The 16,008-nt window shown below is 32.5% G+C and overlaps 1 protein-coding gene across 1 annotated transcript in view; it reads left to right on the top strand.

Moving 5' to 3' along the window:
- GBE1 (1,4-alpha-glucan branching enzyme 1) overlaps positions 1-16,008 on the top strand; it is a 258,453-nt gene that overhangs the window by 167,198 nt on the left and 75,247 nt on the right. Inside the window, exon 12 of the mRNA XM_074299786.1 lies at positions 9,966-10,137. Coding sequence (XP_074155887.1) covers positions 9,966-10,137 — 172 coding nt within the window. The remainder of the gene's footprint in view (positions 1-9,965; positions 10,138-16,008) is intronic.

Here is a 16,008-nt window from a genome sequence, read left to right as displayed (position 1 = left end):
TTCCTCCTCTGTTAATCTTGGCAACCTATATTTTTGTAGGTATTCATCCATTTCACTTAGCTTATCAAATTTATTGGCATAAAATTGTGCACAGTAGCTCCTAATTATTGTACTAATAGCCTCTTCATTGATGCAAAGTTCTCCCTTTTCATTTTTAAGACTAACAATAAGATTTTCTTCTTTCCTTTTTTCTAATCAAATTTTCCAATGGTTTATCCATTTTTTTTTCTCAAGGAACCAATTCTTGGTTTTATTTATTAATTCAATAGTTTCTTTTTAACTTTTAATTTTATTAATTTTTACTTTTATTCTTAGAATTTCAAGTTTAGTGTTGGTGTTGAGGTTTTTAATTTGCTATTTTTCTGCTCTTTTTTATTGGGAAGCCTAATTCATTAATTTTCTCTTTGTCTATCTTATGCAAGTAGGCCTCTGGACATATAAATTTTCCCCTTATTACCACTTTGGCTGCAATCTATACAGTTTTGTATGATATCTCATTATTGTCATTCTCTTGAGTGAAATTGTTAATTGTTTCTATGTTTTGCTGTTTCACCCAATCATTCTTTAGGATGAGATTATTTAGTTATTTTCACCTAGCTTTTTATTGAATGTAATTTTTATTGCATCATGATCTGAAAAAGATGCACTTACTATTTCTGCCTTTCTGCATTTAATTTTGAGGTCTTTATGTCCTAATATATGATCAGTTTTTGTATAGGTTCCATGAACTGCTCAGAAGAAAGTGTATTCCTTTCTGCCTCCATTAATTTTTCTCCAAAGGTCTATCTTGCCTAACTTTTCTATTTCCGTCTTTAACTTCTTTCTTATTTATTTTGTGGCTTGATTTATCTAATTCTGAGAGTGCAAGGTTGATATTTCCCACTATTATAATTTTGGTTTCTATTTCTCCTTGAAGCTCTCTCAATTCTCCTTTTGGTGTTTAGATGCTATACCATTTGGTACATATATATTTAATATTGATGTTGCTTCATTACTCTTTAGCAAGGTATAGTTTCCTTTCTTATCTGTTTTATTTAAAATTAATTAGATCAGTTTTTGCTTTTGCTTGATCTGAGATAAGGATGCCTACCTCTGCTTTTTTTTTTTTTTAATTTCACCTGAAGCATAATAGATTCTGCTCCAGACTTTTAACTTTACTCTGTATGTATCACCCTTTAAATGTGTTTCCTGCTAATAAGATATCGTAGGATTTTGTCTTTTAATCCACTGTGATATCCACCTTTGCTTTATGGGAGAATTCATTCCATTCACATTTATGGTTAAAACTACTAATTCTGTATTTTCTGCTGTCTTATTATCCTCTGATTATACTTTTCTCTTTTTTTTCCCCCTCCCCCCCTCTCCATTATTAAACTCATGGGCACTACTTGCTTCACCCAGTTCTCCCTCTTTAGAATCTATACCACCCACTTTGATTCCCTCCCCCTTTCTTATATTTTTCCTTATAATTTCTGTAGTACTGTCTAGTTAGCCTACTCTTTTCCTTTTCCCTTTCTTCTCCCACTTTTCAATGAGGTGGTAGAAGTTTCTTTGTAAACCAAGCATGTTTAATATTTTCTCTTTGAGCTAAATCTGATTTGAGTAAGATTCACACATTGTTCCTCTGCCTACCTTAATTACCTCAGATATGATAGGTTTCCTTTGCCTCTTTGTGAGATGCAGTAAAATTAAATTATACATATGCTCTTTATGTAACCGAAATACAGTTTTCAAGAGTTCTTTTTATCTTTTGTTTAGCTCTGGTTTTTTCTTTAGGAATAAATGAAATTCACCTGTTTCATTGAATGTCTATCTTCTTTCCTGGAAGAAAATTCTCAGCTTAGCTGAGTAGTTTATTCTTGGCTGTATTCCAAGTTCTTTTGTCTTTCAGCCCTTTGATCCTTAAATGTGGAAGCTGCTCGATCCTGAGTGATCCTTATTTTGACTCCTCTGTATTTGAATTGTTTTTTTTTTTTCTTTTTTTTCTGATTGCTTGTAATATTTTTTTCTTTAGTCTGATAGTTCTGATATTTATCCACAATATTCCTTGAAGTTTTCATTTTGGATCTCTTTCAGGAGGTGTTTGATGGGTTCTTTGAATGCCTCTTTTACCTTTTGATTCTATTACATCTGGCAATTCTCTTTGATGATTTCCTGTAAATAGTGTCCAGGCTCTTTTTTTTTCATGATTTTCAGGCAACCCAATAATCCTTAGATTATCTTTCCTAGATCTATTTTTTTAGGTCTGTTGTTTTTCCAAGTAGATGTTTAAATTTTTTTCTAATTTTTTTTTTTCCCCCATTTTGCTTGACTGATTCTTGATATCTCAAAGAATCATTTATTTCCGTTTCTTCAGTTCTGGTTTTTAATGAGTTATTTTCTTCAATTCCTTTTTTTTTTTTTTTTTTTACTTCTCTTTGTATATGTCCAATTGAGTTTTTAATTGAGTTGTTTTGCTCTATGGAATTTTTTCCATTTCACTAATTTTTTAAATGAACTGTTTTCTTTTTTCAAATTCATAAATCCTACTTTTCTGTGAGTTCTTTATCTTTTCCAATTCACAAATTCTGTTTCCCTTGGAGTTCTTTACATTTTCCATTTCACATTCCAGGAAGTTGTTTTCTTTTTCCACTTTATCAAATCTTTCTTTTAATGAGCTATATGCCTTTTTCATAGTCTTTTGCAGAGCTTCTCTTTCCTTTGCCCTTTTTCTTCTAGCTCTCTTTTAATATCTTTTATAGTTTCTTCTAGGAGTGCCTTGTGTTATGGGGATCAGGTTATATCCCACTTTGGGGTTTTGTCTGGAGACTGTCTGCTGTTAGTCTCCTCAGGTTTGGAAATCTCTTCTCTTTCGGTATAGAAGTTATCTAGAGTTAGAGCTCGATTTGCTTTTTTATTCATTTTTAAGAGGCTTTGGGGTATACCTTTAGGGCAAGGAGGTTCTTAGATTTTTCTATAGAACAGGAACAGACAATGAGGGACAGTAGCATTACTTTTGAACAGGCTGTGATGAGCAGCTGCATTGCGGAAGTATGACTGCCCTGGGAAGAGCAGCTGAGCTACAGAATGTGGCTGTGCTATAGTCTTGCTGAGTCACTCCTGGTGCTGGGTGAGTCCTTTGGAAGTCGCTTTTGTGTAACTTCTCCGCTGATCTACTGCTTTGCAACCAAAGCAGAGCAGCCAAGCTGTAATAGAGGCCTCCCTGCAAATTCTCTGACAGCCAAGACTTCAGCAGGCTCTTGGTCCCCTCAGAGCTGGTCTCTGTGTTCTACCTCTCTGCCTGTGCTGGCCTCTTCCCAGACAATCATTCAGACCTTTTCTGGCAATCTTCCAGATTATTTTCTGCTGGTAATTTGTTGTACTCCCAAAATTCAAATAGTCAAACACTATTTCTGAGGCTGAATTTTATTGTCAGTAGTGAGGGTAGAAGGGGAACTCAGAATGAAGCGTGTGTCCTCTCCACCATCTTGACTCCACCCCTGTGGTATATGAATGTTATGGAATTTTATTGTTCTGTAAGAAATGACCAGCAGGATGAATACAGAGAGGCTTGGTGAGACTTATATGAACTGATCATGAGTGAAATGAGCAGAACAAGGAGATCATTATACATGGCTATGATGATCTCTCTTCAACAAAGAGATGATTCAAACCAGTATAGCAAGATAACTCTATTAATATGTATACATATATTGTACTTAACATATTTAACAAATATTGGGCTACCTGCCATCTAGGGGAGGGAGTGGGGAGAAGAAGGAGAAAAGTTGGAATAGAAGGTTTTGTGAGATTCAATGTTGAAAAATTACCCATGCATATTTTGTTGTAATTAAAAAGCTATAATAATAATAAAGAAACAAAAAAAGTGAAACTAAAAAAAAAAAGGCAATAACAATTTTTTGAAACTGGATAATAAAAATTTTAATACAATTAAAATATCCTATTAGCTGGTCTGATTTTTTTTTTTTAATGAAGAAATACTAAAATTAAAGTGTAAATTACCATCATTAAAAATGGAGAACTCAAAAAAAATCTAGAATTCAAAACAAATGAATAAAGAATTTGAAAAATTTACAAATTATTTCTTTTAATTATATTCTACTGGAATACATGAAAAGAATGAATATTTATATAGACACAAAATGTCTAGATAAACAGAAAGAAACAGAGAAATGAAGTACTCCCTCAAAGAAATACAAATTAAACAAGCCATGACTAAGTCCCAAAGAAAACACCATTAAGAGTAGTTATATTTAATTTTTACAGTCAAAGGTTCAGATAAAGGCCTCATTTCCAAAATATATAGAGAATTGACTAATATATAAGAAATCAAGCAAATCTCCAATTGATAAACGGTCAAAGGATATGAACAGACAATTCTCAGATAAAGAAATTGAAACTATTTCTAGTCATATGAAAAGATGCTCCAAATCATTAATAATAAGAGAAATGCAAATTAAGGCAATTCTGAGATACCACTATACATCTGTCAGATTGGCTAGAATGACAGGGAAAAGTAATGCAGAATGTTGGAGGGGATGTGGAAAAACAGGGACACTGATACATTGTTGGTGGAACTGCAAATACATCCAGCCATTCTGGAGAGCAATTTGGAACTATGCTCAAAAAGTTATCAAACAATGCATACCCTTTGATGCAGCAGTGTTGCTACTGGGTTTGTATCCCAAAGAGATCTTAAAGAAGGGAAAGGGACCTGTATGTGCAAGAATGTTTATGGCAGGCCTTTTTGTAGTGGCCAGAAACTGGAAACTACGGAAATGCCCATCAGTTGGAGATTGGCTGAAGAAATTGTGGTATATGTATGTTATGGAATATTAATTGTTCTGTAAGAAATGACCAACAGGATGATTTCAGAAAGGCCTGGAGAGACTTACATGAACTGATGCTGAGTGCAATGAGCAGGACCAGGAGATCATTATATATTTCAACAACAATACTGTATGATGATCAATTCTGATGGACGTGGCCCTCTCCAAAAATGAGAAGAACCAAATTAGTTCCAGTAGAGCAGTAATGAACTGAACCAGCTATACTCAGTGAAAGAATTCTGGGAGATGACTATGAACCACTACATAGAATTTCCAATTCCTCTAATTTTGTCTGCCTGCATTTCAGATTTCCTTCACAGGCTAATTGTACACTACTTCAAAGTCCAATTCTTTTTGTTCAGCAAAATAACTGTATGGACATGTATACATATATTGTATTTAATTTATACTCTAACATATTTAACATGTATTGGTTGACCTGCCATCTGGGGGCGAGGAGGAAGGAGGGGGAAAATTGGAACAAATGGTTTGGCAATTGTCAATGTTGTAAAATTACCCATGCAAATATCTGGTAAATAAAAACTAATAAAAACAAAAAGAGTAGTTATGTTTAGAAATAATTCTAACATATTTAAAGAACAATTTCTTTTAATATTATATAAACTTGTTTAAAATAGAAAAAATTCTCCATACTTATTCTTTGATCCAAATACAGTCTTAAATTTTAAACCATTGAGAGACAGTGTTATGAGGGGAAAAAACAAATTTTATCACTATAAAATATTAGGTATCTACAAGACAGCTGAAAAGTTATATAATATAATGAAGATAAAAATTATGTATTACAGGAATGTCAAGTATAATCAATTTTAGCAAAACTTAAAATATGATAGATTATTAATAAGAATTAAAGAGATTGAAACAACAAATAAAGGGGAAAATCTTTTTTAAAAACCCTATTTCTGTTTAAAAAAAATGATAAAAACAGAATGAAATTGACCTTTTTATTAGCATTGTGAATAGTATGTGTCTAAAACCCAAAGCCAATATTATATCTTATTCAGAAAAAAATTAGCGTCCTTTCCAGGAGATTCAAGGGGAAAACAAAAATAAGGAAATATGCAAAATTGTACTTTTTTGCAGATGATATTTTGGTGTACTTAAGACAACTTTAGAAAGTTAATTAATTAAAATTATTGGAATTGGAAATAATTGGAATAGTAACTCCCACAAAATATCAGGATATAAAACTAAATTTCTTGTTTATTGTCCTTTTTCTTCTCTGATACCATCCAGTACTATTTAATTTAACTTATTTAGTCTGTGCAGTTCCAAAGAGTTATATTCATGACCTTTAAAAAACTGACAAAATTAAACTGAAAGAGACAAAGCCAGGAAATTTTGAAATGGTGAAAAAAAGTGTAATTGATAGAGGCTCAATGGGAATAATTAAACTTTGATAGCTAGCTAGATTGGTAAGTATGTAGGAATGCAAATAGAGTATAGACAGGTAGAAAGATAGCTAGTGATTATCTTCACCTTCAGACCAACGTTTTGCCATCTGCAACTTCAGCCCTTCAGACAAGCCAGAATAACTTTAATTTATTCCATGCGATTACTTAAAATGCATGTAATGACCAAATTCACATTTTCCACTATTTTTTCATTCTTTTTATTTAGTTTTATTGTTTCTTAATTTCTCATGTAGTCATTAACTTTCACTTGCTTTTTAAGGAATTATTGTCTTCAGTGAGCTTTTGTGCCTCCTTTTCCATTCTATTTTTTTTTAAGTTTTTTTTTTTCTTTTTACACTTTTTTTTTGGTGCCTCTTTTACCAAAATTGTTAACTCTTTTTTTTTTTTCCCCATTTTTTTTTTTCATGGATCACTCTCATTTCTTTCCCCAGTTTTTATTTGCCTCTCTTATTTAACTTTTTAAATTCTTTTTTTCAGTTTTTGTACGAATTTTGTTGGGCCTGAGACTAGTTCATATTTTTCTTTTGACTCTTTGGTTGTAGCAGTTTTGATTTTACTGCTTCTGAGTATATTTTTGACCTTCCTTGTCACCATAGTAACTTTCTGTAATCAAGTTGTTTTTTTTTTTTTTTTAATTTTATTTTATTTTTGTAGTTTTTGTTGGTTTTAGTTGTTGTTGCTTATATTTTTAGTCTATTTATTGATTTTTTTTTTTTTAATTATGTTAAGGTTGGGCTTTCTTCTGTAGAGAGGGTCACTGTACCAAAGTCCAGATTTTCATACTGCTGTTTTCATAGCTAATTCTGGGAATCTCTTAAGTTTTTGGTTCTTCCAGGTTGTTATGAACAAAGGAGAGGTGTGGTGGTCACTGCTTTATTGACCTGCATTCTGATCTATGAGTGACCGCAAGCACACTTTATCTCTCTGAACCGGTTAATCAGCATCCTTTTCCCTTATGACTATATATTCTGGTGTGCTAGAGCTCCTTTTCCCTATGGAAATATGATCTAAGTCTCTGTTTCGGCAATGTAATAGTTCTGTACCCTTCATCTTTTTGTCAGCCACCTGTCTTTATAACCTCTTCCTGACTAGTTGTCTAATTGCCTTATGATCCATGAGGTGAGAGCTGTGGGAGTCACTGCTATTGATTCAGTCATCCCTGGCTACGTGTTTATCCCTAAGGCCTACTTCTGGCTTGCTGTGGTATGGCCTATAAGGTCCTGTCATTTCACTTTCCTGTTATCCCTCCTCTGAGTGCTTTTTATAAAACCCGCAATACTCCAGTTATACTTTTGTCCAAGACAAGAGTAGTATCGATACTATCACCTTTCTTGTCTTAAATGATGATATGTTCTAAGATTGTAAGACTTGTGTAAACTCTAGGGCATGGAGTACCTTTCTTGTATCGACCTCTACTCTCATTGACAAGTTGGGACACCAGATCTAGGTTATTAATTTTTCCCCTATTTTCTCTGCCTATAAGAGCTTAGATATATTTATTGCTATTGATTTCATTCTCTACTTCAGTTTGTTCTCCTCATGATTGTCAGTTCTTCAGCTACTTTTAATTAGTTTTAGAAAGGTATATTTATTAAATTTCATTAGTAACAACAATTGGTATGAACATTAATCCCCAAACTATGACATATTGTCACCAGTATAGTTAATTAAAATGATGTTACACAGGAAATAGGTCCCTATCAGCAATTCCTCCCCAAGGATGTTGTTGGAATATTTTTTTTTCCTGATTCATACCTGCTTCCTAATCTGAAATCCAAATTGACTTGATATTTTTTAAAAAAGTATCATAGCTTTTTCTTTTCAAAATACATGCAAAGATAGGCTTCAACATTAAACTTGCAAAATCTTGTTTCACCTCCTTCTCCTAGACATCAAAGTAATCCAATGTAGGTTAAACATGTGCAATTTTTCTACACATATTTCCACATTTATTATTCTGCACCAGAAAAATCAGATCGAAAAGGAGAAAAAATGAGAAAGAAAGAAAAAGCAAGCAAACAACAGCAAAAATGGTGAAAATTCTATGTTGTGATCCACATTCAGTCCCCATAGATATCTTTCAGGATGTAGGTAGCTCTATCACAAATAGATATAATTTTCCTTCAACAGCCTCATATGAAAAGAATCAAATCCATCAGAGTTGATCATCACATAATCTTTTGTTGCTGTTTGATTTGACTTTTTATTTTATAGAAAATCTCTCGATTGTAACCAGTTTGTTTATTTTTCCAGCCAACTCAAATACATTTCCTATCTAACATCACTACTTGAATCAACTATCTTTTTAAAATTTAGTCTACTCTTTCTGATTGGTTGTTTGAATTAAGATTATTTTAAATAGACTTGGGTAAGTGGCTTGACTTGCTTAATCAAGTCTAACCCTTAGAATTGAAGTAGAAATGTTGCTTGCTTACTCTATAGTAATGATGATAATAATAATAATAATAATAGCAGCTAAATTTATATGATGCTTAATGTGCCAGGCATCACAATGCCATACAACTTTACAATTGTAAGCTTTCTCAAACCTGAGAGGGAGTTATACTATCCCCATTTTACAGATGAGGACACTGAGACTAACAAAAGTTAAATGACTTGCCCTGTGTCATAGCTGCTAAATATTTATGGCCAGAATTTAACCCAGACTTTCCTGATGTCATAACTGAAGCACTATGCACCATTAAAGTTCAAGTTACTGTGACTAATATAAAATCTAATTTTTTTTTTTTTTTTTTTCTTCACTACTGAAGATAGTTCTGGATTGCTTCTGCCATATCATCAATTGATCTGTCCCCAAGGACTTTATACTGTTGCTATTGTGGTATTCTGTAGTTCATCAGTTCCTTATAAGTAATGAAACCCAGGGCAACTCAAAGGATCAGAGAATGTTAAATCTGGAGAGTACAATCTAGTCCAGCTCCTTGATTTTGCAAATAAGTAAGCTCAGCAGAACAATTTAATTGATTTATCCAAAGTTGTATATCTCGCAAGTTGTCAGTGTCATATTTTAGGATTACAAGTCCAGTACTCTTTATAATTACACTTATCACTTATCTGTTCTATTTTTTATTTCCTCTCCTGTAAAGATATTCTAGCACTACCTGTTTCACAGTATGATTGTGAGGAAAGCACTATGTAAACTATAAAGCAGAATATAAATGTGAGCTTTAATGACTATTAACTTAAATAACAAATAGAAAGTAAGTTTGCTTCCTTATCATAATATATTTTAGAACAGTTAAAATATTTTAATCATATAAGTCACTATTCTACTATATTATCACAAGTAATCTAAAGCTGACTTTTTCCTCTAATTAGTATCATTATTTTAAACTACTGATTATAGGTATTTAAAAAAAAAAAAACTGACATATCCTTTCTAATTATCTGCACATGCATCTGTGGGAATTATAAGTACATTGAATGGTTTGACATTAATATGCTTCAGATTTTTTGTGGAATTAAATATCCTCTTGAAAATAAATTTGTCACCTTCTAAAATTGGCTCATCTTCTGATTCTAAGAAAATATTTGCAAAATAAGAAATTCATTTTTCTTTACCTAAGCTATTCACCCTAAGGAGGGCAATATCTGTTTGTAAATTTGATTCAAATTATAGCTGTTTATAACACATTTCATATTTTATTTGTCACGATGCTGTTGTTTTTAACTGTTGTAGGCTCTTGTTGGTGATAAGACCCTGGCATTCTGGTTGATGGATGCAGAAATGTATACAAATATGAGTGTGCTGTCCCCTCTTACTCTAGTTATTGATCGTGGAATACAACTTCATAAAATGATTCGTCTCATCACTCATGCACTTGGAGGAGAAGGTTATCTGAACTTTATGGGTGAGTATGTTTTATTCATATTAAATGAATTTCAAGTGAATAAAATGAAGAATTTAATGTGATTATGCAATATAATTAAAACCATTATTTATATAAAATATTTTCATAGTATCAAATTGGAAATATGAAATTGAAATTGCACTTTCATAATTGCACATGGCATAAATTATGAAAGGAAAATAATACCAAAAAGTATTTTTGTCTTTGTAAAATATTTAAAAGAAATTCTAAAGTACTGTTTGCACTATTTTTCTGGTCCTTATTATTCTGTTGACATTATTTTTAGTAAGTAGGTCAAAATATTTCTGTGCTTATCTTAACAGTATTCAGTATAAGAGAATTTGCTACATAGAATATTTATCAAAATAAATATTCTAAAATTAGTTATTCCCCATTCTCTTAGCATTGAAGAATTTGTTAGAGACACAAGTTGTAATTGACAAAGAATAGATCTTTTATAAAATAAAAGTTTACCCTTTTTGGGAAAAGGATAAAGTTGAACCAACTTCATTTACTTCAGTTTCATCATTTAGATGAGAAAATTGGTCCAAAGAGATTGAATGATTTCTTCATATAAACTGCTGATGAGTAATCTACTTTTTAAAAAAGAGTATAAAAAATATTTGAGAAGCATATCAGTTAAAGTGACTCTAGTCAGAATAGCCTTGCATGATAAAACTAAATATGCTTTATTTGAACTTTAAGCAATTGTATTAGCAATAGGGCTTGAGGAAAGAAATAGTTCAGTTGTACAAAGTTTGCTGATAAGCATCAGTCTAAATTCCTTTATAAGGCTTTGAGAAAGAGCCTTGTTTATCTTTCTGTACCTATAGCTCTTTAGCACCATTTCCTGCATGTTAGGCAATTAGTAAATACATTTTTAAATGAATGAATGAAAAAGGAATGAGTTATCTCTGTGTTACTTCCCAGGAAAGCCTTAGGGTAAGTGAAGTCTTCTGGGCATGTTTATAATTTAATAAATTTTGTAAGAGACCAACTTCTCATACCTCTACCTGGTAATATAAGACTTGTATGAACTAAGCCTATTTAGTAGAAAACAAGTATCTCTAATTTTCAATAAAAAGCAAAATAGTCTATGGCTCTTATGTCATATTCCAAATTTCATTTGAGACTCCAAATATTTCACTAACAGTGACCGTTTGGAGCTATAGTTGTCATTTAAGTTCCAGAAGACTCCCACAAATACAAAATTGAACATGTAAAACTTGTGGCACTAAATAATGTTAAATATTTTCTTGGATCAATAATAAAAGCAGAAGTAAACAATATAGATTATTAAATCATTTTACAACTGTACAGAGTTATTGTTGATTTGCACTTATGTTTAATTGTTTTGTGTATTTATTTTATTTTTGATACTCATATCTCAAAATATTTACATATTGACATCTTAGATATTGAATGTATATTGTGTAATTTTTCTCCACCATCATCATAATTATGGTCACTTTTCATCATGTATTTAAAGGAGTAAAATAAAAATATATTTTCTACCTTTCTAATTCTTCATATATTTGACATTTCATAGATAAAACTTTTGTAAGTTTTTAATGCAGCTTGACACTGAGAATTTTGGGGAGGAGTTCATATTTGTAGCTCTGAGTCATTTTTCCCCTTTCTTATATATAAATTCAAACTAAGATCCTTATTGACAAATAGTTTGTTAAAATTGCAAGAACAAACCTACCCTCCACTTACTTTGATCTTGTAGAGTTGAGAAGTATAATGAATATCATTTTACAGTGACCAAATTGAATTTTCATTATTGATTTCTGTTGGTTATTTACAGAATCAACCATGTATTAAAAATACATCAATTTAAAATATTCTTGGTGTTTTGACTTCTGTATCATCTTCATATGGCTTGATCACAAGCTTAGTCACTATCCTTGTTTTCTTCTTCTGGATTGTAATTCACTATTCTTGTTTCTTCTTCTAGATATGCTCCCCAATTACCTACAGTGATTTAAAAATATGGCATTTCTATTTGAATATAATAATCTAGATGTGTTCTGACCAGGGCAAATTACAGCAGGATTATTACCTGTCTTCTCTGTGCTTCTCAAACAGCTTAACTTAGTTTTTTTTTGTTTTGTTTTTAACATGGAAGAAGAGAAAGTTTACTTAAGAACCTTTAGAGCAGGAAAGGGAAAAGTGTTTTTTGAGACTAATAACTAGTAACAACAACAATAATAAATAGCAAGTAGTAGTAGATAAGATTTAAAGTAGCATTTACTGTTTGATCCTCACAACATCCCTGCTATTATTATTCCCATTTTACAGATGAGGAAATGGAGTTAAACTAGTTTAGTGATCTGACCAAAGTCACACAGCTGAGTAAATGTCTTAGCCTGGAATTTCTTGAATTCAGGGGTCTTCCTGACTTCAGGTAAAGTACTCTATTTCCTGTGCCACCTATCTACTCAGGCTATTGTTGATTCTCTTTTAGCAGGTGAATCTTAGTCACCTGAAGCAAATAAATCTTGGGGACAATTTTTAAATATTTAAAAAGAATTTTTAGAAATAACTTAGGATTGATACCTTCTACTTCTTACATCATTATAATTATTCCAATTATTCCTCGTTCCTTCAAGGTCCAGTGCTATATCTACCGAGTCAACTAGGTTCTTCCAATTAAGAGATTATCAACAAGCAATAATATCCCAAATTCTCCAACTTAAAAAAACAAACAAACAAACAAAAAATCAAAAACTTATTTTAAGAAATAAGCTTAAAATGAAAAAAACATCATGAATTGAAAGCAGTAGCTAGGAGGAGAATTACCTAGTAATTTTTTTTCCTCTCTTGACAAGGTATCTTTTTTTTATTCTTACTTTATGTCATATGTCATCTAAGGAACTCAAGATTCCTGGCATGTTTTCTGCTTTATGATAGTCAAGCAATTCATTTTTGCTTAAGGCTTTTGAAGTCTGAACAGTGTATAAGCAAAGCAAATTATGGTAGTTTTTCCCTGACCTACTTTAATATCATCAAAATTTTCTGATTTTTTAGCTAAAGTTACCTTTAAATTAAAGTTTAATAAATAACAATTTATATCTAAAGATAGCTGTCAACTTTTAGATTCAGGTTGAGTTTTGCCTTCTTCCTTGGGAAGAACAGCACTTAATACTTCAAGGATCTTTAGTATGAATCGTGATTTCCCTTATGTTTTTATAAAAGAAAGAAGAGAAGAGGGGTTCAAAGTGATGCGGTGCTAGTGGTAGTGAAGAGGTGCCAGAATTGGGGTAGGGAATCCCCTCTGGTTGGCACAGGTCCAATGAGAAAGAATTCGCAAACCTGAAAAGTCTGAATGGCAGGAAAAGGGAAGTTTATTGTTCACTAAAAAGAAGTTTTCTTAGTGGGCAAAACTCCTCAATAGGAATTTGGCAAAGGTATGCTAACAGACCCCTGGTTATATGGGCAAATGTTGGCCTGGGGCTGAGAGCTGCCTGGGCTAATCAATAAAGGACCATCAAACAGAGATCTCCAATTGAATAAAAATCACTTAATGGGAGTTTGAAGTCTTTTCCCCAGAGTCTGGGAATTCCCTGAAGGGGATCTAGGCCATCCCCAAAAGATCTCAGTTTCAATGGAGTTTGATTTGACCAAGATCTCCAATTGAATGAAGCCATTTAACTTGGGAAGGGCTTGTCTGGAAAGGTATCCTTTTCCCAAGGTTTGGGAGTATCCAGACCCCCACAAAGGTTACATCATTTTTCCCAAAAAGATTTGTGTTTACATCAAAAGCTTTGGTGATATAGATGATGGTGTAGCAAGAGACTTTAAAGGCATTGCGTGACATGTAAGAATAAAATAAAGGGAATGGAGTATTGTGAAGAACTTGAGAGAAGAAAGTATCCAGAAGAAAAGAGTATCATATAATATCAAATGCTCTAGAGAGATTCTCTCCTATTCATCTCTACCACTTAGAATACCAACTTTCTTTCACACTTCTATCCAAGTACAACCTCCTATAAGACCTTTCTGATCATCTGGCTGCTAAACCTTTTTAAAAAATGTATATCTTACACACACACACACACACACATACACACACACACACACACACACACACACACACACACTCAATTTCCAGTTCTTTGCTTCCACTAAAAGAGTTGGTATAAAGTTTTTTTTAAATACCTATCCCTTTTTCCTTTTTGTTTTTTATCTCCTTGGAATACAAATCTGGTAGTGATATTACTTGATCAAATGGTTTTATAGCTCTTAGGGCAGAGTTCCAAATCATTCTCCAGAATGGTTGAATCAGTGTACAACTTCACCATCAGTTCCATTAAGATACTTTGAATTTTCCCATATCTCCTCCAGCATTTGCTATTTTCTTTTTGTCATACTGGCAATCTGACAAATGTGAGGCATGAGCCCCTCAGAGTTGTTTTAATTTGTTTCTCTTTCATCAGTGGTGTTATAGGAAATTTGAATGTGTTCGGATTCGCTCCTATAAATGACACTCTCAAACTCAATTGAAAACGAAAGTAAGGTTTTAATCAAATAGGACAAGGTATAGATAGTTTAGATTTGCATAAAAAACAAATAGAAATAAGAACAATTAACAATATACCAATGATAATTATAGCAGATAGAGGAAGAGAATACATCACCAATTCAAGGGAACCTCAAAAACTCAAATGGCTGGGAGCCCCGTTACAGCCTCAATCAGCTTGAATTGTGTAAAGAGTTTCCTGGGCGAAGCGTCCTTCCTGCGGGTGAAGCTCAACTATGGTTTAGAGTGTAGGCTTTTTATATGTTTTCAGACAAAGAAGGCTCTCGGCCAAAACTAGCTATATAAGGTTTTTTGATAAGGACTTGCAACATGTGCAGTTTGTGTGACAAAGCTCAATATATTTTGGGGAACATATTCATGTTGACTCATCCCAGACCTCTGAGGCTTGACATATGTCCTTATTAACTGCATAAGATCAGGAAGGAAGCCACCTAGCCCTAAGCATAAGCATTTTCCAAGTATGGCTAGTTTCTGGTATCTATTGTCAAGAACATGCAGAGTTCATGGAAAGGTCAAGTTCCTATAATTTAGAAGCTCAGGCCTGTTAGATTTGAGTGAGCTTATAATTCTAATATGAAATCTTAATTTCTTATTTAAGTGGTAATTTTAGAACATTATTTTTTCATTTGACTCTAGTTTTGATTACTTTGAAAACTGCCTATTCATATCCTTTGACCATTTATCAATTTTAGAATGACCATTATTTCTATAAATTTGATTCTCTTTTTCATGATTTTCTTGTATCCCACTTCTTTTCCCAATTTTTCTTTTATCTGTCTTACTTGATTTTTAAAATCCTTTTTGAGCTTTTCCATGAGCTGAGATCAATTGATATTTTTCTTGAAGGCTTTGAATGTAGCAGATTTGACTTTATCTTCTTTTTAATGTGTTTTGCTCTTCTTTTCCACCATAGTAACTTTCTGTGATTACTTTTTTTTTTTTTTTTCTGTTTTCTCATTTTCCAGACTATTTCTTGATTTTGGATGGAGGGAATATTGTCCCAAGATTTAGGTTTTTCAGGCTTTGATTTTCAGAAGTAATTCTGGAAACCTGTAACTTTTTGGCTCTTCTTAGATGGTATGATCTAGGGAAAGATTTGATTACTACTCTCTTGTGCTGTGCACTGATTTTTGAGCCATCACAAGCACTCTTTTCAACTCTGGAACTGTGAATGTGCTCCTTGCTTCCCTGAGACTGCAAACTCTGCTATGCTAATGCTCCTCCATTTCCTTGGATAAAGACCCAAGGCTAGAACCCAGATTATAGAACCCAGATATAGGCAATATAACAGATTCCTTTCCTTGGTGCTAACAAAGGGACCACTG

This window comes from Sminthopsis crassicaudata, chromosome 3 (genome assembly GCF_048593235.1).
Source record: "Sminthopsis crassicaudata isolate SCR6 chromosome 3, ASM4859323v1, whole genome shotgun sequence".
In the NCBI taxonomy this organism is placed as follows: Eukaryota; Metazoa; Chordata; class Mammalia; order Dasyuromorphia; family Dasyuridae; genus Sminthopsis; species Sminthopsis crassicaudata.
This window is presented reverse-complemented; position numbering and strand designations above follow the sequence as displayed.